The sequence below is a fragment of the Suillus paluster genome (genome assembly GCF_016628075.1).
Source record: "Suillus paluster strain FC165 chromosome Unknown EDB91scaffold_12, whole genome shotgun sequence".
Lineage (NCBI taxonomy): Eukaryota > Fungi > Basidiomycota > Agaricomycetes > Boletales > Suillaceae > Suillus > Suillus paluster.
Genome location: NW_024537572.1, coordinates 116533 through 142100, shown reverse-complemented (window position 1 = coordinate 142100; position 25568 = coordinate 116533). Strand labels below are relative to the sequence as shown.

General features: G+C 49.6%; 7 protein-coding genes across 7 annotated transcripts; 2 read left to right on the top strand and 5 right to left on the bottom strand.

The window, feature by feature from the left end:
- Nucleotides 1-1309: 1309 nt before the first annotated feature.
- On the top strand, nt 1310-5551 carry EDB91DRAFT_1327918 (uncharacterized protein). The gene is made up of 5 exons (XM_041325264.1): nt 1310-1897; nt 1977-2112; nt 2168-3814; nt 3866-4947; nt 5007-5551. Exons 1-5 carry the CDS (start codon nt 1466-1468, stop codon nt 5127-5129), a joined length of 3420 nt encoding a protein of 1139 aa, XP_041179807.1. The 5' UTR covers nt 1310-1465; the 3' UTR covers nt 5130-5551.
- EDB91DRAFT_1117610 (uncharacterized protein) lies at nt 5552-6940 on the bottom strand. Its single transcript, XM_041318035.1, has 5 exons — nt 6515-6940; nt 6252-6486; nt 5991-6197; nt 5820-5938; nt 5552-5756 (listed from the first exon to the last, which is right to left on the bottom strand). The coding sequence occupies exons 1-5, from the start codon at nt 6716-6718 to the stop codon at nt 5640-5642; spliced, it is 882 nt and encodes a 293-aa protein (XP_041179806.1). The 5' UTR covers nt 6719-6940; the 3' UTR covers nt 5552-5639.
- A 2279-nt stretch (nt 6941-9219) lies between these two features.
- EDB91DRAFT_100354 (uncharacterized protein) lies at nt 9220-11299 on the bottom strand. The gene is made up of 3 exons (XM_041312269.1): nt 11236-11299; nt 10052-11183; nt 9220-10000 (listed from the first exon to the last, which is right to left on the bottom strand). The coding sequence occupies exons 2-3, from the start codon at nt 10897-10899 to the stop codon at nt 9373-9375; spliced, it is 1476 nt and encodes a 491-aa protein (XP_041179805.1). The 5' UTR covers nt 10900-11183; nt 11236-11299; the 3' UTR covers nt 9220-9372.
- An 845-nt stretch (nt 11300-12144) lies between these two features.
- On the bottom strand, nt 12145-15676 carry EDB91DRAFT_1117598 (E1-E2 ATPase-domain-containing protein). Its single transcript, XM_041318034.1, has 4 exons — nt 15251-15676; nt 15082-15201; nt 12889-15033; nt 12145-12826 (listed from the first exon to the last, which is right to left on the bottom strand). The coding sequence occupies exons 1-4, from the start codon at nt 15428-15430 to the stop codon at nt 12317-12319; spliced, it is 2955 nt and encodes a 984-aa protein (XP_041179804.1). The 5' UTR covers nt 15431-15676; the 3' UTR covers nt 12145-12316.
- Nucleotides 15677-16642: 966 nt separating this feature from the next.
- Nucleotides 16643-17298, top strand: EDB91DRAFT_1049258 (uncharacterized protein; the record flags this gene model as incomplete). The annotated part of the gene is made up of 2 exons (XM_041313457.1): nt 16643-16958; nt 17003-17298. Coding segments are annotated over 2 exons (612 nt in total), but the record flags the coding sequence as incomplete, so codon positions are not given.
- Nucleotides 17299-20118: 2820 nt separating this feature from the next.
- On the bottom strand, nt 20119-22539 carry EDB91DRAFT_1236014 (Vps5 C terminal like-domain-containing protein; the record flags this gene model as incomplete). Its single annotated transcript, XM_041321398.1, has 10 exons — nt 20119-20187; nt 20238-20390; nt 20440-20589; nt 20644-20678; nt 20724-20894; nt 20948-21041; nt 21095-21193; nt 21246-21518; nt 21575-21706; nt 21757-22539. 10 exons carry the CDS (start codon nt 22537-22539, stop codon nt 20119-20121), a joined length of 1959 nt encoding a protein of 652 aa, XP_041179802.1.
- Nucleotides 22540-22626: 87 nt separating this feature from the next.
- On the bottom strand, nt 22627-25383 carry EDB91DRAFT_1117571 (uncharacterized protein). The gene is made up of 12 exons (XM_041318033.1): nt 25116-25383; nt 24927-25060; nt 24783-24873; nt 24378-24730; nt 24213-24324; nt 24136-24163; nt 24052-24084; nt 23831-24001; nt 23327-23780; nt 23236-23274; nt 22947-23185; nt 22627-22899 (listed from the first exon to the last, which is right to left on the bottom strand). Exons 1-12 carry the CDS (start codon nt 25294-25296, stop codon nt 22740-22742), a joined length of 1995 nt encoding a protein of 664 aa, XP_041179801.1. The 5' UTR covers nt 25297-25383; the 3' UTR covers nt 22627-22739.
- Nucleotides 25384-25568: the final 185 nt, after the last annotated feature.

Genomic DNA, 25568 nt, shown 5'->3' with positions numbered 1-25568 from the left:
TTATCCCTACCTCTTCTTTCATTAATGGGCTCTCTCGTGCTATCCTTGTACTGCTTCTGAGCGCTCCGCCATGGCGGCTTCTGGCAATTCCAGTCAGTGTCCTGACCTTCAAATTTCTCGATGTGGCTGGAGGGGTTGCATTACATTTCTTTCCACACGTGAGACCGCTGTCAGAGTCAGGAACACTCGGATCACCTGCAGGTGGCTAGGGCGAGGAGTGTCATTGGGACGGTTCGGGGTGTCAATGATAATACTGCGGGGATGCCAAGATGAAATCAGAAGGAGCCGCCGGGGCCCCGAGCGCTGTGCAGCGGTCCGACTTGGCGCATCATATACATAAGCCGATATGTATGCATCGGCTTACGACACGTCATGTACGTCCTCTTGCCTTCGGTCTTGATGCCATCGAGGTAAGTAGTGGGCGATTCTGTCAAGGCGGTGCGGGATCGTGGTATGGGCGTGTCAGACAAGCGATAAGTCGTGCACGATTTCATAGACTATCGGGTGGAGTCATGACAGAGATTATAATACCCAGACAGCTGGGCGCAATGTCAGCCGATAGGCTATCCGGATCGATCTTTTGGAAATCCCGTATATAGCGTCCAATCGAGGGCATTGTCCACGTCGCAAACCAGCCTTCATTTTGACTCTTTGCTCGAACTAGCAATCGGGTACCAAAGTGCTGCCAAGCTTGACGTGCGCGCTCGTTATTCATCCAGCGAGCGCTATCGTTGGCCACACTAATTGCGTTCATTAATTCTTGGCTTGTATATATTTCCCGCCCTGCGCAGCCGCTGCAGATTCACGGATCCAACCGTACCTTTTACGAGAAAGACTGTCTCCACATATTTATATCCGAGGTCGAGATGCTGTTCCGAATGAAATGGACAAGTCAACTTATCTCCTTCAAGGTGAACGGTTGATGTAAGGCTCCCGGACCCTTGGCCGGCATCAAGGATGTGGTCATTGAACGAGATTTCACACGTCGTACTGTATGATTTGACTTTTCAGGGTGAGAAATGAAAAGTCTCTCGGTTGGATATTAAGGACCTACATGGACCTATTCGCAGACCCTTCAGCGTTGCAGGCATCGATGAGGAGGATGGGTCCGACCTGGTTGTGATTGGACCTGGTACTGACACCGCCTCGTTAGCCTTAAATATGATGCATGCAAAGTTACTACGAACAATACACAGCGGTACCTGCAAGTTTGGGCCGCATTGTCGTCGAATGAGCGCTAGAATAAAACGATAAAGTAGAACACAATGCCGGAAGGAATTAGCAGGAGGTTCGAAAGAAACTAGGAAGCGACGGTTGAGAAACCGAGCCGAATCGATTACAACATCCCATTATATACCCTCTCTTTCCACTACCAGCGCTATCTTATACCTTGCAAAATCGACTACTGCAACGACGACGAGCTCGCTGTCTTTGACGACGACGACGACAAACCCGCTCTTTAATAATGAAGTCACCGTCTCCTTCAGCCCGGTCACCGCGCAATCATCAATTCGGTCACCCAACTTTAGACCACCATCACTCCCATCTCTCACCTGCTAGTTATCAATTACCGCCAATATCACCAAAGCCTTCTACAACTAAGACCTCTGCGTTCAAAGGTCTACAATCTGTTTTTCAGCGAAAACTGCCCGATCGTTCGCTGTCTTCCAATTCTCTCCGTTCTTCTTATTCCGCTTCCAACGCTTCCGCCACCGACAATAATCACAGCCCCCATCCTTACGCTGTCATGCCTCCTCCTGTACCTGTCGTATCGTCAAATGAACATATAGATGACGAACAAGAATGTCCTGTATGCCTCGAACCTTTGAGCTTCAGCTTCAGACTTCCTGGAGAAAAGCCCCATGTTGTACCAGAGTGTGGTCACTCTCTTCACGAGGCGAGTCTTTTTTCTTATCGTACACAATTCTTATTCTCTTAATCGTTGCCTACAATCTAACCCGCTCATTTCACCATAGGCATGTTTTACTGCAGTATATGGCCCCCCACCTGCGCAATCTCGCTCTACAGTTCCTCGCAAATCAAATCTTGGCGTCTGTGGTGTTTGTAGACGACCTATGAAAATTGGTGATGGTGACAGTAGTAAAACCAATAGTCAGTCACAACTAACTACAGCTACTCCTTGAATTCACATCTCACAATGCCACAGAACTAGCCGCTCTCACTGGCATGGGTGATCCCCATTCCGCTGGAGTCTATCCTGGTCGAGACATCTCGGGGTCACGCACACGTCGCAGCCCAGTACCTCATCAACACTACGACCCCACAGACGACGACCCAATAGACCACGCCGTCTCAGTAAAGTCAACCCCAAGCGAATCCCACTACATCGTCGCACCTTCTATCCAAGTCCGCCCCGAATTTTCTTCCATCACTCGAAATGGCGACGCTTGTCAACCTTTGACTTGCATTGTCGTAATCGAGTTACCTGCAAGGCGTGGGTCAACCCATGTTCCGGGTCCTGTGATGTCGGATACATACGGTGCTCGAAGTGCTCATGGGCACTCACGAACCGATACAGAGGAGATGCCCCATCCCTCCCAAAGACAAAATGATGTTTTGCGACGCCCATCCCAAGCACAGCGTTATGATTCATGTCCCGAGGCTTGGTCGCCTAATACCGAGGCTGAGTCTTCCCGTTATGCGCCAGGCACACCGCCGGAAGAAGAATCACCATTCAACGCTATCGTTGAGGATCTGCGCAACCGAATAATCGATTGGAAAGGTCACGCGTTGTCCGGCCTCGGTCCCCTCCAAATGTACGACATGCTCTCTGTCCGCCGAGATGCCCTTGTGCGGGAGTTCTTCGTATACCTCTTCAAGGAAGCCATCATTTGCGTTGTGGAGGAGAAAAAGCGGTCTCTTGGCAGGTTCCTGTCGTCACCAGCTTTCAATGACGCCTCGACTTCTGTCTCAGGGTCTAGCAGCCAGTCCAACAAGGGTGTCCTACGCCTCAAAGGTCGCATTTATGTGCGACATATCAAACGCATTACTGCGAGCACAAGCGGAGAGATGAGCCTTACAATTGAAATGGAGGATGAGCGACTCGACTCCTTCATTCTCGTTTTCAAAGACCGCTCTGCCATGGATGCTTGGAAGAGCCAGATCCAGGGCCTCGTAACATCCTTCCAGCATCAAGCATCGCCGCCGCAGCCGCCTATTGACCGTGGCCTTGACATGGATGAGTTCGGAGGCTCAGCAAAGGCTGCGCGGATGCTCAGCGGGTGCACTACGTCCACTTCGCCAAGCACCGTCGACAGTCTTCTCCAGGGCTCCTCACGTTCTACAATGTCCTCCTCAACCTCCCAAGCTTCTTCCATGCCGCAACCCAGACAAATGCACTCCAAACTCCAACCTCTCGGTGAGGACGATGTACTTTCCCACTATGACACGCATCCTTCCGGCCTAGTCGCACCACATGTATCTGCTGGACCCTCCAATTCACTCGCTCCCCTGCCACACCCGCCACTTGATCTCATTCTTATCGTGTCACTTCCTCCACCGAACGCTCCCCGCAGCACCGCCGCGCTCAAGCTCCGTGTTATCAAGGCATCGCTGGACTTTACCCTTGCTTCTCTCGGAGCCAAGGACCGTTTGAGTCTCGTGACTTTTGAAGTGGGGCCTGGCGGACGTGTGCGCAAGACACCTTACCTTTGTGTTGGAAAGGCGCACAGCCGAGGAAGGCTTTCCAAGTTCATTGATGAGATTGGACGTTCAGATGAGGGGCAAGATGATGAGTTCTTGGTGAGGGCCTCCAAGGAGGAGAAAACGGACGTTGTGACCGCGGTCAACCATGGTTAGTGCTTACTTATTCATCGTCACTTTCTGCTAACTATACGTCTTAAAGGTCTCGATGTCGTGCTTCAGCGCAAGTCCCGTAACCCCATTTCGGGAATGATCCTCGTGAGCGATGCAGCAGACAGCACAAGACGTGCACAGATGGATCTCGTCCTCGCCCGTGCCGAAGCTGGAAACATGCCCATTCACTCGTTCGGCTATGGTCGCTCGCACGATCCTGCTTCACTCTGGCTCATGTCGAACCATACCAGCGGGACATACACCTTCGTAAAGGACTGGTACGACCTGCGTGACTGCCTCGCCGGTTGCGTCGGCGGCATGATGTCCATCGGTCTGCTCAACATGAAGTTGCACATGAAAATTGTCGACGGTCAACGCTTCCGCATCCGCAAGGTCTCTGGCGGGCCTTCATCTATCCTCTCGACGGATGGCCACAACGTCGACATCGACGTCGGTGAGCTTCGCTATGGCGAATGCAAGGAGATGCTCATCGAGTGCGAGCTCGACAACACCGAGACGCGACGTCCTTCTGCGCAGAACGGTAATCGCGCGCTCAATGCTACCGATCAGTTCGTGCAGAGCATGGGTCTTGATTCCTTAGCCATCGATGACGGTGCTGATCTCGTGGATGGCATGATGGACAGGATGATTGATGAGGTTCCTGTGTTGGAAGTTGATGGGTCTTTCTATGATCCCTCCGCAGCGAAACAAGTTTCACGTCTCGCGCACCCTGTGCTCTTGACCATCACACTGCTTCCTCAAATTACCCACGCCTCGCCTAAGCCCGTCAAACCCTCAGATCCCGTGATCGTTCGGCGTAGAATGGAGCTTCTGGCATCTGATATGATCACGCGTGCTCTTGTCCTGGTTTCGAGGAAGAATTACCCCCAAGCGCAGAAGATCATGAATGAGACCAAACGTATTTTGCACACCGTACTGCAAAGCATCTCTAAAACGCTCCCTCCGCCCAATACCGAAGGTACTACTATGCGTAACCGCAAGGATATCCTCACTCTCGCTGCGGTACGCGCAATGCAGGCCATACTCCAAGACCTTCAGCTTTTGGCGGAGGCTTTAGAAGAAAATGTCGAGCTGTTTGCCCATGATCAACGGAATTTCGGTGCACAGCAGGTGCGTGCATGTTTTTTTTTGAAGTTTAGCAGACAAAACTGACTGGACCGTGATTTTAGGCTATGATATTGCGTGACCAGAAAAGCTGGAGTGGACGCAGCGCCACCGAGCGCCTGTTCTGGACCATGGACAACTCCATAGAGCTGGTTTCTCGAAGTACCGATTGGGTGGCACGCGACTGATAGTAATACCCCGTGCCCCAAGGCGTGATCTCTTTTTTCATTAATTTTTTTCATATTATGTTCGATGGTTACCCTATTTAATCTGTACATGCTTTCTCGTTCTGTCTGTTCTGTTTTGTGGTTCTATTATATGTGTGGTTTCCAACCCCATTCCATTCCTTTCCTGCGCCATCGTCCTTCGAATTCCTTGTCCTTCGTATCACCCAGGTCTGTTTCTGGATTCCATAATGTACGCCCCCTCGGTCACATCCACTGTCGAGACATACGCCTTGTGATTTCTCTCCCCACCCGGATGTTCCGTATTCCTTGTTTGTTACTTGCTTGTGCGACTTCTCTCATCGTATATCCACGCCCGCTTTGTCTTTGGCCCAAAGGTGGGAGTAATGTAGTTGATTTATTACGTAGGAAAATCACGAAGCTTTTTATCATAATGATTCCATCGTCATTGTCATTATAAGGAGCGTAACTTAAGTATGGTGGGGTGCGGTATGATACAGTGCGTAGGTGTGTTTATTCGTAACCCAGTCGTTGGCGCTCTTCGCGGTCACGTTCGAGTTTCGTGGCTTTGTTTTCGGTCTCGGTGAGGATGTCGTCCCATGCTACGAAGAGTTCTGAGAGCGCATCCACCTAGCAAAAAATGCGATCAGTTAAAAAGACAAGACTGGTTGATGCTGATAAACAAACACGTACATGTGTAGCATGTCTGTCGACAAGAGCTGCTATTCGCTTCTCCAACGACGCAGCTAGTTTAATATCCTCCTGGTGCGCCTTCAAAAGCGCGTCCAAACGAGGTTGCAATACCTCATAGTCTGAGGGGAAAATGAGATCCTGGTGAACTCTTTGAAGTTCTACAAGACTTGCCTGCGAGTTTTCCAGCTGCTGTCACGCCTTTTTGTTCCAGCATTTCGATCTCGCGCATGTCCCTATCAGCAGCTCTAATTTCCGGCTCCATCTCTACCAGCAGCGCTTCCAGTTCTTCTGGAGACATGTTTTCATACGTCGGGGCTGGCCCAGGGAGCACCCCCGACAGAGCGAATGCTGCAGTCAGTAGATGGGCATGCAGGTCGTCTACATAGGATGAACGCGTCAGAACGCGAGGAGCGACGTGTTTCGGTAACTTACATTTGCTCATGAACTTTGCAAGACCGTCGTTGGACTGTATGACGCTATCGAGTCGCCTTTGCACGTCCTCTGCTAGGCGAATGAGGGTTTCACCGTGTTTAAGCTCTGATACTTTGTCCTTGCCCTTGCGATCCCTCGCATCCTGCCGCACACCTAGAAGCAGCGCTTCGAGCCAGCGGAGTCTCAGCTCTAGTGATAGGGCGGGATTTATGACGGGAGGCGCGGGTGATGGTTCCTAGCTGTAGTAGAGGCGTCATTGACACAGCAGCAGCCTGAGTAGGCTGCTCAGCGGACAACTCTGACTGAACCTCATCCAAAGGTTCCACGAGTTCCTCGAAAGATTGTGAAGTAGATGCGACGTTCATTTGATGTCCAAGTTGGCCGGGCGGGGGAGATGATGGGGGTGTAGAAGATAATATACGGTGTCGCTGGAAATCTCCCAAGAATACGCTCCCGATGGGTGACATGGAGACAGACGGTCAATCGTGAGATATTATCCTTGTATCAATGCCTGGTAGATCGTGGAGTGAACGGACCCAGTAACTTGGGTTGTTCGATGTAACGATTTACTAGGGCCCAACTAGTGCTTAATCGTGTACCTACAGTTAGATTATGTATTGCATTTGCCGATGTCACTTGAGTTGACTTGTAAATAATTTATACGAGCTCAGGCTAGTCACACTCATGACTCAGGGAGTAAGAACATAAGGAAGAAAATTGTATACAAAGTCATCGTACATACGCGAAAATGAAGTCTAGTGTAACAAAATCAACGAAATAGTTAACATACATCACGAGAGAAGGGAAATAAGAGACCGTTGACCGTCTTGTACCAGTAAAAGAGAAATCAGATCGAGGAAGAAATCTACATAGTGAAGGAAATGAAAAGAGTAAATATACATGCCAGAGATGAGTCCGTGATGAAACTGAATGAGTCTCGTACCAGTATAAATCGAAGAAGACCTACAAGTGGAGAAGGAAATGAAAATAATAAAATCCATGCCAGAGATGAGTCCGTGATGAAACCGAAGAGTCTAAGGAGAAAACAAATCAAGGAAGACCTATGTGGAGAAGGAGATGAAAAGAATAAAATTCATGCCAGAGTTGAGTCCGTGATGAAACCGAACGAGTCTCGTACCAATATAAGGAGAGAAACAAATCAAAGAAGACCTATGTGGAGAAGAAGATGAAAAGAATAAAATCCATGCCAGAGTTGAGTCCGTGATGAATCGAATGAGTCTCGTACCAGTATGAGGAGAAAACAAATCGAAGAAGACCTATGTGGAGAAGGAAATGAAAAGAGTAAGACACATGCCAGAGATGCGTCCGTGATGGAACCGAATGAGTCTCGTACCAGTATAAGGAGAAAAACAAATCGAAGAAGACCTACAAATGGAGAGGAAATGAAAATAATAAAATCCATGCCAGAGTTGAGTCCGTGATGAAACCGAATGAGTCTCGTACCAATATAAGGAGAAAAACGAATCGAAGAAGACCTGCAAGTGGAGAATCGAGATGGAAATGAGAAGAATAAGCGTACATGCCAGAGATGAGTCCAGTGTCTGGCGTCGTACAAAAGAGAAACAAATCAAAAGTACCTCTATGTGGGGAAAGAAGGGAGAAGAAGAAGAAATAAACATGCCAGCGATAAGTCCAATGTCCGGCTCATACAGTCGAGGAGAAAACAAATTAAGAATCCCTCTATGGGCAGAATGAAATGAAAGTGACTCGCTTCGATAGATGTGTGCGTGAAGTGGCGGCGGGCCTTCGAATCTAACTTCAGGTCGTGAGAGACAATGAAGGAGGCTGTCTAGTGTAACGCCGGGATTGGGTCGTAGGGGACCTAGGTTGGTGTTGAAGACCCGCAGCGTGGCGTGTGCAGTGTGCATAGATTGGTGGCCTTCGACTTCGTAGGCAGTGAAGCTCTGGGTCGTAGGGGACCGTGTTGAAGGAGGCCATGTGGTATTGTGCGTCGTCCGGATTGGTCGTAGGGGACCACCATCGGCGAGGGTGTGTGATGCGTAGGTGTGTGTGCGAGTGCGGAAGCGGCAGAATCCAACCTCTTGGGCGGTAAGCTCCAGGTCGTAGGGGACAGAGGAGGCCGTTACGTCGCGCGTCAATTTGGTAATAGGCTGTTGATGCGGAGGATTTACAGGGGGAGAAATTCGAGTTGAGCTGCGGCGCGCTTCGTGACCCGAATTAGAGGGGCTTAAGTTTGGAGGTGGAGGACGGAGGATCAGGATTCAGAGAGAGAAAGCGCCGCTAGGACTTAAGGCATCCATAGAGTTGGCGAGTTCAGGAAGACTCGGAGGAGGGTAAGGACACGTAGATGTTGTAGGTTGGCAACTAGAATGAGCGGTTGAAACGCAGATGGCGAGGGGAATCGTTGAGTGTCAGAGCTTGTATTTTTGCGACTAGGGTGCTGATCAAGCATAGTTCGTTCTGGTTCGTAAAAATCGTAAAATCGTCCTGGAGACCCAAACGTTAAGTAATGCAGATCAAGTTGAGGCTAGGTCGCTTCTTACCTCATGGGAAGTGCTGTCGTCACCGAGGGTAGAAGTGTTTGAGTCGATAGACGCGAAGGGTAAACTGCGCTAAACTGAGAGGGATATGCAATAACACGCTGTACTTATACTCCTAGGTTATTTGAAATGGCGAACGGCGCAATAAAGTTTGAATAAACACTCGATCGCGACGCGTCAGTCACGTGCTTGTAAAATCAACCAGTATATAAGTGGGGCACCGACGATATTTGGCTAAGTACCTCACTACATAGTGGACGAAAACATAGCTGTGTCTGTGATCAGTCCTTCTAGCGGGCGGACGGCGCCGGATGCCCCCTCGAGCTATGCGTAAATCAGACGTGATTCTATCGTAGTTGTACAAAGTAAGTTAGACCTATTCAATTAACGCGAAAAACATATGTAGCGTCCAGGCAAACTGATAGTACACATAAATGTCAGTGGATGTTACAATGATTTAAACTAATGCAGCGGATGGAGTGAGATGAGATGCTCGGATATTGTATATCAGTACGAGGTTAAAAACCATGCTCTGCTTGAACCTATCTCAGATGCGGAGACTTTGACAACGCACCAAAGGATCCGATATATCATCATTTTCACCGAAGATCAAGATACCGTACTCCGTACGTTTGTGCGGGAAACAGTTCGAGCTCCGCGACGATACGTTCTTTGGTGGGTATTCTTCTGAACCGGCCATCGTTACAACGCTCCAGCAGCATTGCAAAGAACGGGTTCTTAAGTCGTTGCCGAAGGAGCGACATGGTGATGTGGTATACATGCGAAGAGTCATAAGACAATCGCGGATCCCAGGTTCGTGCCAACAGATAACGAGATGGGGAACGGTCAAACGTCTTCAAGGTCTCGGAGGTGACAAGACTGAATGTCCGGATGCCGTCTGCACCACAATAGTATGACCCCGAGTCCGGCGTGAAGTAAAGCCACAGCACTTCATGCACAAAGCACGGCACAGTGATGTGGATTTCAGGGGTAAGAGTGTATGGCCTAGGAGGCTTCTCGAGCAGTTTGGCAAGGGGGATCTCGCTTCCTTCAAACGGAAAGCTTGCCGATCGTTTGACCGCAAAAATGCTCTGACCGCTTACGGTTCTTGGAATTTGTGGTGCGCCATCGATATCGTAAGAGGGAGATCGAATGGCCGCACGGATGGGAGACCCATCACCGCTTAGCTCATCACTTGTGTTTTGACCATTACGAACACGAGACGAACTGGACATAGGCATGTGAGCACAAGCACGTATTTCAATTAGAAATTCTCACCTCCTTGCCCTGCGGATAGCCCCTTTGAACACATAGACGAGCTTTGCAGCCAATGCAAAGCTCAAAACAGGGTAAGGGAGGCCGTCAAACGACATTTCTGTGAAAGCAGTGGCTGAGAAGCATCTTGGGGAGGAAGGAAGGCAACTATTCAGGGTCGAAGGCCGTCCGACCCAGTCCAGAAGAGTCGCATCTCCCGTGCGCTTCATGATCTCCACCAATAGTCGAGAGAATGCATGGTCACCCTCTCCATAGTTAACAGGCATTGTAATTCCGAAAATTCCCATCAAGCAATATGCTTCGTCTTCCTTCTCTTTGGTCACTCTATCGCGTGCCCATCTAAGCTTCTCTCGAGGGTGCTCGACACTCGGAGAATAGAACTTGAGATAGCTTTTCTGTATCCCAGTTGCGGATTCTAGCGCAACCAAGATCTCAGCGACCTTCTTGTGGTTGAATGTTGTGTGTTGGGAAAATGGGGTCCAGTCCCTCTTGTAGAGCCGGATGACCTGGGCAGCAAGCAGTTCCTGAAGAGTCCAACCCCTTCGGAACCACTGACTAAGCAAAAGCGCCTGAACGCTGGATTCCACGACGTCAGACAGGTAGATGATTGTCAATGCCGACCGGCGATACCACGAGAACATGGAAGAAATGGACTTTTGAACTTCGGCGCTGCTGCTCTGGTCAATGCAGCATGTGTCGATCCATGCCCAGTCAAATTTACAATTGCGCGCCATGTAACAGAAATTGCGAACTTTGTCGAATCTCGATGCGAGAAGGTTATAGACGCCCTCCTGTGGGACATCATTTGAAGCCAGGTTCGTCATTCTCCCATCTGTGTGAGAGCATAGCATATGCAAAAAAGCGTCGGACCACTTCAACGATGTACTGCTTCTGTTGCAGCGTAGCCCTAGTGGTGGTAAGTGTAAGAAGTGAGTGATATTTATCTGATGCTTCGAATTTCGTCATGAGAGCGTTGCTGCGTGTAGATTTTGCCATCTTGAGTGTTCAGCAACTGGATGGGCATGTCGCGAAGTATTGATTCGGCAATGGATCGAATCGCTTGCTTGACTTGCTTCTCACCCACGCTTCCAGGCGGGAGGTCGTCTGATGGGTCGCTCCGTGCGGTACAGAAACTCTGCGATCGTGTTCATATGTCAAAGCATGTATCATGCACCAAGAATACTAACCTCAACCGAAGATTGTCCATCTTCCGTCTGAAACATCTTGGTGAATTAGATTGTGGTAGTCGACAAAGAAGCAGATTGATCAGCCTCTGGCTCTCTACCAAGAAAAGAAACTTGTAGATGGGAACAATTTATCATACCTTTCCGTAAGTCCTTGATGAACCCAGGCGCCCAGGAACATGTGGCACCTAGTGACCATGCGGTGCGGCCTTGACTCAACCCTTGATATAGCTGGATAAGTTGAGATCCTGCACAACGGGAAGGAATGGGGGGACGAACACTCTATCCTCATATGTGAGTACCTTCGAGGACTCGCGTCTGCCTTGCAAATTGGAGGTGGTCTCTGGGAAGGTGCAATATGCAAAGTCCCATTGTACCAAGTTGGAGACAGTTGTCTCCAAGTATTATTACGAGAAGCGGATCAAGGCACATCAAAATGTGATCGGAACTTCAAGTGATCTACCTATAGAGACTTTCCCGTCAGAGGCAGGATGATGCTGACGCAATTTTGTAACATTGCCTCGAGGAGATTCGAGCATGGAGATCGAGGCAAAGTGAACGATCTAGATCCGCACACCTATAACTAAGAATTTTCACTCTCGGAGCAATTTGAATTTTGGGCTGCAGCCTGATCAAGTGTTGCAGTTTCGCAACGCAAGGAACGATGCAACAATATGGTGCAGTACAGCAAGGGAGACAAACCGAAAGGGGGACGGGGACGAAAGGGGTGGAAGCATATGAGAAAAACCACACCACCGACTCGGAAGACTGACGAAATAATTGATATAACGGAATTGACAAGGCAAGGAGTCCAAGGACAAGAACTCTGGCAATGGTATACCATCATCAAGGGCACCAGGCTCGCCGTAAAGAAGACCTCTCGCACCACTGGCAACAGTTGGGTTCCAGAAAGCCGAGCCAACTTCCCCGAAGGTGTTGTTAAAATCAAGTATCGTTGGTAACAATTATTATAGATTAAGAAACTCAGAGTACATCGTAATGATCATGATAATCATGGTCATCACCCAGGAAGACTAAGTATACATGACGTATATATACAACACTTCACAAGACCTCATTCTACTCAAACACTCTCCGACATTTCCATCGGCAGCTGGCTATACCCCTCCTCCACCCTCCCCCTCTTCACCGATCTCTCCACCGAATCCCACATGTCGTGCAATGCATTCATCCCACTCTCAAACAACGTCTCCCCAGGCACCATCTCCCCAGGCATCACGCTCGACACAGGCCGTCGCCACCACCGCAGCATCAGCGAGCTCGTCACGACGCTCACCGACGAGAACGCCATTGCGCCACCTGCCAGCATCGGGTGCATATATAGTCCAAAGGGCAGGAACACACCCATCGCGAGCGGAATACCGAGTACATTGTATATACACGCCCAGACGAGGTTTCGCCGGATCGTGGAGAAGATGCTGTGCGAAAGGTGTAGCGCAGCGACGACATCGAGGAGATCGGAGCGCATGAGAACGATGTCAGCGGCTTCGACGGCTACGGAGGTCCCGGAGGAGAGGGCGATGCCGACTGTAGCAGCTACGAGGGCGGGCGAGTCATTGATGCCATCGCCGACCTGAAATAATAAGATGCACAGGTCAGATTCAAAACATCAAAACAGAACAGAGAGTGACATACCATTGCAACACCACCATTGCCTTGCTTCATAAGATCCGTAACAAGGGATGCCTTGCCTTTGGGACTCATATTGGCCCAAACGCCCTCAGATTTAATCCCCACTTGTCTGGCAACCGCCAGCGCCGTGACCATTCCATCACCAGTCATCATGTTCACCTCAATCCCCATGGCCCGCAGTGCTTTGACTGCCTGTGCAGATGAGGGCTTGGGTGCGTCCGCCAAAGAAACTGCAAGCAGGGGTAACGGAGCAGAAGATGCCCGTGACGAAGAAACGAAGATCACCGTGCGACCAAGTTTGCTCTCTTGAGCCTCGTAGTTCGTCAAAATGGAAGGGAGTTGTGCATCGTTGGATTGTGTTATGAACCGCGCGTTTCCGATATATAAAGTGTAGTGGGAACCAGATAACGCGATAAGGGCTTTCACACCAGCGCCAGTCACGCTCTCGAAAGACTTCATGTCTAATGCTGGTGTTTGGACATCGGCACTGGCAAGCAGACTCTTGCCATGAGCAGCGATGGCTTTGGCCAGAGGATGCTCGGACTTGCCCTCCGTCACAGCAACCATTGCTATGATAGCTGCGCGAGTTGTGATGCCATCGCCACATCTGAATGACAGAGATTGAGAACCGACGTTGTCGTCAGGCAGGAGCTCGGAGGAATCCGGTGGGGGTACCCATGACATGCCCGCCACAGTGAGCTTTCCCTGCGTCACGGTACCTGTTTTGTCCAGCACGATCCGCTTAATTGACCGGCTGGCCTCCAGCGCCCTGCCGCCCTTGATAAAGATCTGGTTATTTGCACCCACACCCGTGCCAACCATGATAGCAGTTGGTGTACTCAGTCCCAGAGCACACGGACATGCAACTACCACCACCGATATGCACATCTGCAGACAAACTGCTAGCCGGCTCGCGCCATGGCGTTGGAACATAGCTGGGAGTTTATCCTCGCTGATGACATTCGAGACCACCATCCACGTAGCGAAGGTGAGTACTGCGAGCGAGATGACAGCGGGAACAAAGAAGCCCGCGACACGGTCCGCGAATGCCTGAATTGGTGCTTTGGACGTCTGTGCCTCTTCGACGAGTTTGACTATTTGTGCGAGCGCCGTGTCTTTGCCTGCACGAGTCACGAGCATGTCAAAAGTCCCGAGGCCGTTGACGGTGCCCCCGATAACGCTGTCTCCGGGCTGTTTCAACGCCGGAACAGGTTCGCCAGTGACAGCGCTTTCATCCACGGTGGATGACCCCCGGATGACCGTCCCGTCAGCAGGCACTTTGTCCCCGGGGACAAGCTTGACGGTATCCCCTACTTGTACCAACTCCGTGGGAATGCGCTTCTCTTGCGTACATGCTGGTGTATCTGTGTAGATCGTGGCCATTGTTGGTGCAAGGGCCATGAGATCTGTCAGAGCAGCACTTGTCTTGCCCTTTGCGCGGTTCTCGAGATAACGTCCGAGAGATACAAACATGATGAGCATAGTACTTGTGTCGAAGAAGATGAAAGGACGGAAGTCAGGTGTGGTGTTGAACGCCGCAAAGACCAATGCAATTAATGAGTAAAAGTAGGCGGCAGAGGTTCCGATCACGACCAAGACGTCCATAGTCGCGGTACCATGTTTAAGTGCCTTGAACGCATTCCGATAAAACTTTTGACCGACCCAGAATTGTGCGGGAGTGGTGAGGGCAAGGAGAATAAGATCGCCAAGATAGATACCGTTAAATATATGAAAACTGATGAAAGGTCGGAGAAATGGTATGTGCATCGCGATCATACTGAAGAAGAAAACAGGTACGGCGAATGCGAGCGCCCATTTGAAGCGGCTGGCCCACTCTTGGATCTCCTTAGTTCGGGCAAGTGACTGTTTTTGCGTGGCATCTTCTTGATCTGACAATATGGCATCGAAACCCATATCCTCTATGTGTTCGACCATTTCCCGAGGGCCGACGAGACTTGGTTCGAACTCTATCTTGGCAGTCTCGGTGGTGAGTGAGACGGCAACACTAGTAATGCCTGGCATCCCGCGTAGGCCAGATTCTACAGTCGATGTGCACGAACCGCAGGTCATACCGAATATCCGCAATGTAACCATATCAGACCGCGCCATCGGTATTTCCGTGGCATCAAATCCTATATCTGAAATTTCCTGCCAATAACGATGAGGATACACCTGACGTAACAGCGACGAACTAACATTGACAATCTTCTCTGGCGTCCATACTGAGGGATCATACTCGACCACACCCCTTTCAGCAAGAAGTGCAACTTTGATTGAATGTATGCCGGCTTGTGACCTAAGCATGCCTTCGATAGACTACGACCAATGAGTAGACGTACGAAGGGTGGGCATAGTGCAAGCTCACCTCTACACATGCACCGCACGTCATGCCCTCTATACGGAGTTCACATTTTCCTAAGCCATCATCCTCCACCTTAGCGGAGGCAAGGGGTTCATCATCCACGAGAGGAAGTTCGACATTCCCAAAAGCTGTGAGCTTTGTCCTTTCCAGAGCGCTCGACACAATGCCAGATATGATGGACATGCTTCAGGTAGCCGCGAGGGGCAAGTGACTGGTGCACTGTAACAAGTTGGACCCGTTCTCGGATGGGATTGAGTGCTTCAGAGAGAGTAAGTAAGCGCCAACGCTGCGAATTTTGGCGGCGGGGTTACTTATAGGGCAACTTTGAGACTAAAACGTCGGACGAACCAGAAGGCTCTGTAAAGAAGTCTAAGCTGTTGCAGCAGTCACCGCATTTTATGACGAGCAACGCCAGCGCGCTATCCCTTGTGAGGTCTTAATATCTTACGTCATCGTTCCCCGGCCATTGGTCCACGTCTCCACTGAGGCTTCCGTTATCCGGATCCAGTCCCTTGCCTTCTACTAAGGCGAAGAAGATTATATTATGATCAGATCAACATTGTCCACCTCCAACATCGAAATTGAATGACTGTTCTCCAGTTCCGTCTTGGCGTATTGACAAACTCCAGCATTCCCACTCGACGAGCGCCCAGCACAGGATGTAGCGGGAACCAATTGAAACCGTCCATTCAACCTCGAGCAGCTGTATCCCCCTGCAATCGCTCCATAGCTTGATGGTTTCGCTGTCCAGCTCATCATCATAGAACGCACTTACTGGTTAGCCTGACCAAAACATAACCTGACCTCAGAAGATCCAAGCTACACCTTATATCTTAAACTTGCACCGTCTAATCAACGTTTTCGTACGTCTTCCCTCGGCATAACGTCGCCCATATAATTTCTAAACGCACTACCGAACAAGTGGTACTTGCCCGAGTTGTTCCATTCCAACTTATAGTTCCATTTAGTCAATGCGTCATTGGGATCAATATTGTCAGTATTTATCCCTTCTCTCGCTCTCTGGCTAAATATCAACAGTTCCTGGTGATCATTATTGGGAGAAGCTGTCCCAGGTTGTCATCAAGGGTGCTGAATATGACTCCCGCGAACGCCAGCCCCATCAAAATGCTTGAAAGGGACACGGTTGGACCTTCTCAACTACATCTACGAGTTATTAGACAATGGAGAGAAGAGCCGACTCGTTTGACTGCATGGCACAGCGGGCGTTGGAAAGTCTGCTGTTACGTTCACTGTGGCTGAAAGGATGAGAGGTCTCAAAGTGACAGAACGGACGAATATCGAAAGCGGCTCGCGGGAACATTATTTCTTCTCGCGCAAGCACACAATACGTTGCACGACTGCCAGATATATATATATTTGCGACGCTTGCCTGGGTTCTACGCAGTTGGAAAAGCTACATCAGACGCGCTTCGTGATCTTTGTAAGAAGACTCCTCCGCACTCACCTAGAGATATCCGAGGCGGCTCAGAGACCGGGACTGCAGAACACCTCGCAGGATTCATACTCAAGGATCTTCCCTCGGGTGAGACAGGCAGAAAGCTTCTCTACCTCACTGGGGATAAGAATCGTGACCCATTGCCGAGGATTCTGGAGTCGGGAGGTGTTATATTACATAAACCCTCTCCAGGTCTATGCCACACAAGGTTTCCTCAAGAGCTATTGCTTGCCTTGGAATATGCCAAAGGAAAGTGTTTTTCAGCCTTAGATTTGCACCACCCTTGAGATTTTTAATAGGGGAGGGTTTATCCTGGGGATGGATTGTCCACTTCGCCCCTTCAGTAGCTGAATTCGTGACGCCAATCTCACGGACCCACTTCGTCCTGCCTGCGGTCAATTCGAGCGTGGAGGATTGTGGTGAACTTTCGGGGCATCATCACCTAGTCAAAGTTGCTGCGATAGGTCCCACTACGGAATCCTTTCTCCAGCAGACTTTGAAGTTGTCAGTCACAATAACCACAAGAAATCCCAACGCGGGGGATCTTGCTGATGCGGTCCTTCAATATGATAGTACAATGACATACGGCACTTAATGTATACATCTGCTTGTCACTACTGCAGAACATGCTGCGTATGCTACACAACCTGAACGGCGGCGTAAAGTTGGTTCTTTCGAGCTATCTCACTGTCACGGCATGAACTCTCCACTGATGCGACAGGATTATGGCGTCTCGTCGACTCACTTGCTACGTGGAAGAGTGTGTGCGATAAGGGGATGGGACGGCAAGTGAGTCGACCGGATGATTATGCCACATATCATTGATTCGATGAACGCAGAGTACTTGCTATTCTACGCAACGAAGTCTTCTAGGAATCCTTGTACATCGCAAGCAAGGATGCCAGGCGGCTGTGTTTGCCTCTCGCCGATCCTTCCTTTGGAATACACCTCGTCCTGGAGGCTTGAGGGACGACGACTCTTCTGTGATAACGACGAAATGACCGTTGAGGAAGAGTGCGCCTGTGCTCTGTGATTGATAGCAGGCGGTACAAATGCGAAAGCGTCGATTTGGGCGTTGGTCATGGTGGACTTTGAGAAGACAAGTACATCAGTTGCACCAAAGCGCATGCATACATGGTACATGGATTCATGATCACTTACCGTGCATGATATCGTGCATGGTGCGCACCTCTTTTTACTAGTATGTATTTTTACTTATGCGGCTCTTTGTATGCAGTCCTATTCTCCCGTTCGCATTGCTCATCCGTTCTTGTTCCCATGCCCACCTGCTGCTTCGTACACCCACATTCTGCCTTGATCCCGCCCCTTCATGTACATGGATTCCCACTAGTGCGATATTGTGTGGTATTTGCACCTGCTTCAACTTGAAGTAAGTACTAGGTCACAGGGCACCTCGCTCTTTCAAAGTCGAACCAAGGCCACTCGATGAAATTGTACAGCCGCTTGGTAACTTGTCCACAACGTATCCAGATCTACGGTGAGCATCCCGTTCTTTCCCAAATATTTTTTCTAAGCAAGTTTATAGAGAACCAGCTCAGCTCCGACACCGTAAGACTTCTCAACCTCTAGGCTCCTCTCAGAAGAAAGTAAATAACATGCCACTGCCTGGTCCCCCAAAACTTCGCCGCCGCCGCCAAAGTGCTTATCCCATCTCCAATGGTCGAGCATCTGATCGAGGCTTCGCGTGTCCGAGTTGTGCCAGCAAGCAGAAACACGACTCACTGCCACTACATCTCGCATTTGAAGATGAGCTACCACGCCGGTGAGTCATGGGTTGCTGTAAGTTGGTCAGACTGCCGCATGCGCATAACCGTTACACCAAAAGGTAGAATATTGAAAGCTTAGCTTTCAGTATCAGCGACAGTATATATACTGAGTATGGGAACTCAGGTAAGCTAGCGTGCTTACAGTTGCGCGATAGGTGGAAGTACTGACAATATTTGATATCATGCCCGACTGCAAGCCATGTGCAGACCTCGTTAAGGAAGACTACAGCAAAGATATCTTCAACGGCTGTCAACAGTGCACGTGTAATTGTTCGAGTATGGCCGGTGAGTGGATATGGAGGCCTCGTGGCAGCATCGAACCCCTCGAACATCCGTCGCCAGCAGTAGCAGCTCCTCCCACTAATACCAAGTGCTTCACTTATGACATGTAGTAGAAGCAATTAATGTGTCCTGGACACTACAGAGACTTCCTGTGACTCGTACAAAGTCTTAAGCTTCAGACACTATCAGCTCTTCATATTGCTTCTACTACGTGTCATACACATATATTCTATGGCAAAACGAAATTGAAAAAGTCAACAATCAAATTCCCGGAGCTCAAACTGCAGTTGCAGACATCTTCCAAAACAAAATCATAGAACTCTTGTGCATGAAATGAGCCTTCAACAGCGTGTGTTACAAGATAGCCGTCTATGGTCATGGCAGTGCATAGCGAGTAGCGGTCTCCTCGAACAAAGACGTCACAAAGCTGTGCACATTGTCCATAGTGTAATCGTCCATAATGGCGCGCATAAGTATGCTCGTTCTTATTAGTTCCATCGAGGACAACAAACTCCGAGCCGTCGCCAACAAAGTCATTCTGAAGACTATCTTTGAACTCCTCTCGACGGACATTGTCGTGTTCAGACGCAATTTTCCGGAGCATTTTTCAAGAAAGGCCAACTTGTTTGAGATTGCAAGATAAGGATGATGAGCTGATGGTGATGTTGTGCTCGACTGCAAGCCAGGTGCAAATTTTGTCGAGGAACAGGTCTGATTCTTCAGCAAAGAGGTCTTCGACTGCCGTCATAAGTGCTCGCGTGATTATTCGTGTGCGGCCGACAAGTGGAAAAGGGGGTCTAGCAACAGTACCGAGGTCTTCAAACATGCTTCGCCAACGAAAGCAGCTGGCCCGAGAAACACCGAGCACTTCACAGATATATTCGACCTCCTAACCGTGATCCCAGAGTGTAAGCGCACATTCTTTCAGATCTTCGCTTATTCGTCGGTTGACCATGTCGTACAGGCGATGGAGAAAGGTCAAACTTCGTTGTTTTCGATATCTGCTGGTGTCAAACGTCGTCCCCGAAGCAGAGCTGATCACGAGCAAATTGACGGTCCTGCACTGGATTACCTAAGTCGTCACACGTGCCACCAAAATTCCATGAATCTCATTAGTTTCGCACACTGCTGTAAGTATCAGCATTTGAGTCCAACAGGGTGATGTTTGTTACTCGTTTTATACCACTACTATCATCTCACACAGCTGATTTCCCCATCTTCATTGCACTTCTATCGATGGATCAATTTGTAATCAAGAGAAGTCGCATGGATCTCCAAGACCCCAAAGACACTCCAAGTACATCCGCAGACGATACATGCCATCGATTTGCTGTGGCAGATCAGCCTTAACTCACATCGGGAGCACCAACACGTTTCAGAAGGACTTGTTGGTAGTTCTCCCATGTAGCAATGAACTGCAACAGCATTAAGGTCCCCGTTTAAAGCGTGACATTACAGCACATACCTCTTTCTGTCTGGATATCATGCCGTCCAGGAAAGATTGTAAAGCGTTCTTGAAATCCTCCACGCGCTCCTGCTCAAATCTCGTCATTTCAGATTTTATTAGTTTTGAGCACTGATCGAATTCGTGCTTGGCGTCCAGAGCTCGACGTTCAACCTGACTAGCCATAAGAATGTGTAGATAACACAAACAATGATGATCCCACCTCTGATATTTGGCTGACGGTGTGACTTATCCGATCCGTAGGCAAACGACCCTGAGCTCGAAGTCGTTCATGGTTTTGCTTAACACGGCGGACGTCGGCATCAGCATTTTGCCAAGCAGTGTACGTTCGCATGCGAGAATTAAAAGCCATCTGGAAGATAAAATAAGATGAACGGGTTTAGGAAGCAAAACCTGGGCAACTGACTCGAACAGAGTTGATTAACCTTGAATACTCGTCCGCTAACGGCCAATTAATTATCGCTCGAAACGGAAAACTAGACTTACCAGTGGCCAAAAGAGTCATCACGTCCTGTTGTGACTGAATGGTCTGAACTTCCTCAGCCTTGCGCTGAACGTCAGCCATGGCTTCTAATGATTGCTCCAGTTGCTTCCCAATGTCAGAACCCGACAGGTCAGTGATCGCAGTGGCGAACTCCCCAGTTGCAGCAGCCAATTCTGCAATGCAATCAATGACTGTACTGACATCACATCAAAAGGCAAAGACGCACCGGCTCGCTGCTTCGCAACAACCTCTATTGACTTCACTAATCCGCGCAGCTGTGACTCGAGGCCATCCAGATACGCGCGCTGTTTATCGAACCACTGTAGGAATGTTAAGTCAACAGCCGTCGTGAAGAGCGAATTTCAGGATGAACCTCATCGGTTTCATGAAACCGCGGACCCGCCAAGGTTTGGCCGATAGATGCCATGAGCCCTCCCCTTTCGTGCGAAATCTCAGCCTTCCTGTGTTTGATCTGCATGGCGCTCAAGACAAGCAAACTTAAGCAGCAGGATCATATTACGCACGTCTAAGGAGAAAGTGTCACTTTCTAGGAACAGCTTGAGATCAGGGTCCTTTGCCAGCACTGGGTGATTGACAATCTTTTGGATACATTTCTCGAGCGCCACTCGCCGTTGCTGTACAAATGTTTCATCGAAACGTCCAAACGGATTTTTCTCTGGTGCAGGAGGGACAATGACACCCGGGTTATTCATTGAAAGGGTCTCGTATAGCCATAGGAAGTCTGAATATCGACGTAGCACAGAGAATACTGACTTCTGGAAAAGCAGAGAGGTCGTCTAGGATAAAGATATTTAAGGGATGTTATCAGCAGCACGAAACAAAAGCAACTCACTCGTGTATGCACGGTATACATGGTGAACGATCGAATGGGGTCACCCACGCGCTGTGGGTCGTCGACCGAAATGACGAAGATAGGAGCTGATGAATCACTGCTCATCGCAGTAGGAGCGGGTGAAGTTGCCATCTGCTGCGCGGTAGGTAAAGTGATTCATAGTCTATTGGGCAAGTACTCACCTGAGGAGAGTTTATCCTGTCTATACCCTTGAATTTAGCAGATTGGCCTATCGGCTTGTCATCATCGTCCTCCTCATCGGCTGTAGTGTTTATGACAGGCGAAGGAACAGGCGGCAAAATGTCATGTGCTCCCCAGTCAGACTGCCAACCCCGCTGAGACTCTCCTCCCACTGCAAGACTTGCAAAGGACTGATCAGTTGCTGGAGAAAAACTCTGTTCCAACGGAGAGATGACAGCACGCTCTGGGCTGTCAGAAGGAGTGATAACTTCCGTAGAGGAAAGTATTGTGGATAAGGACGGGGATGGCTCCTGGTGAGGTGGTGTTGCCGCTCTGGCCGGCTTTTCATCATCAGGAGCGGGCGATTCTGATTTAACTTCGGAGACGGTCGTTGTATGGTCTTCCGCGTTAGATGTAAATATGCTGAAGCCAGGTGTACGTGGGAAGGTAGCATCTGTCGGCGCTGTGCTATGTTCATCATCATGATCCTCAGCAGTCAGTGCAGCCGCATCCAGCGGGTCAACTGCACTGTTCTGGTCGCTGTGCCCACGATCGCCTGTGACATACGACTCAGTCGTAGGTGTAGCGCTAGTACTACGCTCGGGCTCGTCCTCGAAGCCAGTCCTGTAGTAGTCGAAATCATGATGTGTTGGCCCCGGCTCAGTGTGCGAGAAGCCGCTGGACCATGGGTCTGGCGAAGATGAACGTTTGGAAAACGGGTCTTCGAATGGATTCTCTTCGAGGACGTTCCGAGAGGGTGCGAGAAGGTCGTCAAAACTGTCCATGGAATAAAATGTGAAGGCCTGAAAATGGGTGACGCTTGGAGCGAGTTCTAGCACGTATAAGTAGTACTCAATCAAGTTCAGAGTACATATACGTACATACCCCAGCGTCTAATCGATATCACAAAGTCGTCTCGTCACATTATCATACCAGCTACGTAGAGCTTCAGGATATATCCACAACATACTAAGTAATCATATTCCTACTCATATGGCATCCCCTCGACAACATTTCCAAGAGATACCCAATTAGCAAGCGCATTGTCGGCGAAAGCCTGCTCGTCACGAGCGAGATTTTGCACCAACTGGCTGAGCAAAGCATTCTCCCTATTGTGCAGCACCACACGAAGCTCATGCCACATCCTAGGTAGCTTTAACATCACGAAAAATGGCAGTCGTAGACCACTCACGAAGCACGAATAAACACTCTTCGGTTCATGAGTGTAGAGATAGTCGCTTGGTCTTTCTCTATGAGAACAACAACCCGATCAGCGTCCTCTTGCCAGCCGTCCTTCTGAGCAGCCTTGATCCCCTCGAGTTTCATCGAATTCAAGTCAACTCGTTTCTTCAACCGGTCGACATTGTCGACAGACAGACGGTCGTGACGGACGAAAAGATCTCGCATGGTAATATACAGATCTCGCTGACTCTGCATCATAGAGGATAAATACATCAATAAACTATTGGCAATTCACTCACTTTCAGCGCCTCCAATGTTGAGTAGAGCAATACATTCGTCTGAAGTGAAGCATTCAACAAGCAGGAAGACTGGGTAGAGTAATACACTGACTCGTCGTTCCAGTAAATCAGACTGCTGTTGTGTATGGGAAGCAACATGTCTAATCCCCTGTCGCACGCCGTCACACAACTCGCACTCATCTCCCCTCCAACACCGTTCGTTCACCTCAACGACGGCTCTCAGCACATTTGTCAGCCGCGCTAGATCTGCCTGATCATCCGATTCGAAGTCATCGGAATTCGTGGTGCGTGAGGACAGCATTGAAAAAGACCCGGAAACCAACGACGTCGTCGACGAAGCGGGTCCAGATACATGATCATGATCATCGAGAGGAGAATGATGGGAGGAGAAGAAAGGGAATGTGAAGTGAGCCGGTAAATAGGTGCGCCTGAGACTTGAAGGGATCCGTACCGCAGCTGATTCGCGTCTCTTTATTATGCGCTCTGCTAACACGCATATTCTCTGCCACTGCTCTATCAACGGATTGATCTTTCCCCGCACGAAACTTCAAAACTCTTAAGCGGACGGTTGAGATAATGAAAAATTTGCACATACATAAGCTTCTCTTCGAGGTCACTTGGGACTGTAATTTCTTCTATCCTATCAATTCGCTTGCTTGCAGATTCTTCCTCTAGCGACACGGCGGTGTGCTTCCGCCAGTTCTCGAAGGAAGATTCCGAAAGGAACGTCGCAAGGAGACCGTCCTCCTTGATCACCGGATGGTTTCTAAACGACCTTCAACCCCAGTATTCCGAATGAGGGCGGTAGGTACATACATTACAGCGTTCAGAAACCTCGCAAGGCCTTTCCTGTTACAAGCATTTCAGATGTCTTGACTAGCAAACACCATATTTCCACACCTTCGTTGCTCAATAAACGCAGCATCGGCTTGAATCTACATAAGGATCAAACGAAAGATACGAAACGCAACACTCACGCTGCACGCGCTTTGGCGGAAGGGCGGGTAAGAGACGGAAAGGGTATCGTCGAACCAAGCAGTCCCACAAAAACGCAAACTCCGAATACCGGCGATGAACAGGTGTACCGTTCTAAGGGCCACATGATATCAATGTCGAAAGAAAATATAAGAGTGCGCTCTCACTTCAGTGATAATCTCATACACCGTATACCGATTCAAGATGAACCCCTGCTGCCCTTGGATAGTCACCTCCACAGATTCTTGTTTATTCCACCACTCCTTCGGAAGCCCCGACCCCGCCAAACTAGAGGCGGCTCCGCCATTGATCGTCGTTGCACTGCGAGGGGTAGCGAAGTCAGGCCCTCCCCCATTACTTGCTAATCGAGGTACGCTCCACGGGTCCAGAGTGGCCTGTCTGTAGGTCGTGTAGGGAGTAGAGAAAGCTGACGTGCTCGGTTGTAAGGTATCAAGGTTGAGAAAGGGTTCGGGTAAACTGTTTTCTGCAGCGAGGGCGGCGACTTGTTCCACGCTAATATCTACGCGAGTCAACATTGATGTAACTCATGGTTAAGTAAATGAATAACGCACCTTTGCCGGACTGAGCAAGCGCCAATAATGCAAGTGCTACGAAGAACTCCAGCTTGGACACTTTTGGTCGAGAGCTTACGAGGTTCACGATCTGACCTGGGGATGAGCATCATCTGTCCTACAGCCAACCATTGCATCACCCACTTTATCCACAGTCGTCGCAGGCAATCCAGACGTCGACAAGACACGAGACAGAGCATTTACGGACGTCTCTCCGGAGTGTGTTCCATCCACGACTGCAAATGCCCTGTTATATGAATCCGGGATGGTCGCTTCCGCTGTCCAATCGTCACTAGTCAGATGCAGCCACGAAAATTATGTTCAAATACACACCTAGTACAGAGCTAAGAGCAGATGTCCCACTTGGTATGGGCTGCGGGGAAGGTGAGGGTGCAGTGCTCCACGGATCGTCGTAAATTGAGGCGGCCAGCGGATTTTCGTCTACGAAACTGCCTCCAAGCCCGTTGACAGGCGTGGAAGCATATCGTTGTGCTGGCCGCGGTGCGTTAAACATCTTGGCTGCAGTGATTGAAGATGATGATCGTAATGCGGAATGAACGAACTTCAAGCTTCAAGCCAAACAAGACTGCCACATGTTTACAGCACCGTCTAAATTTCCCAACCGGAAGCTAACTATTACTATGTACGATACACACTCGAGCTCAACGACTAAAGTATTTACTGGCAGCTCGCCAGTACGAGCAGCATCAGGTGCATTCCGCTTTGATCCCGTCCCTCCATGTACATGGATTCCTGCTAGTGCGATATCGTGTGGTGTTCACAACC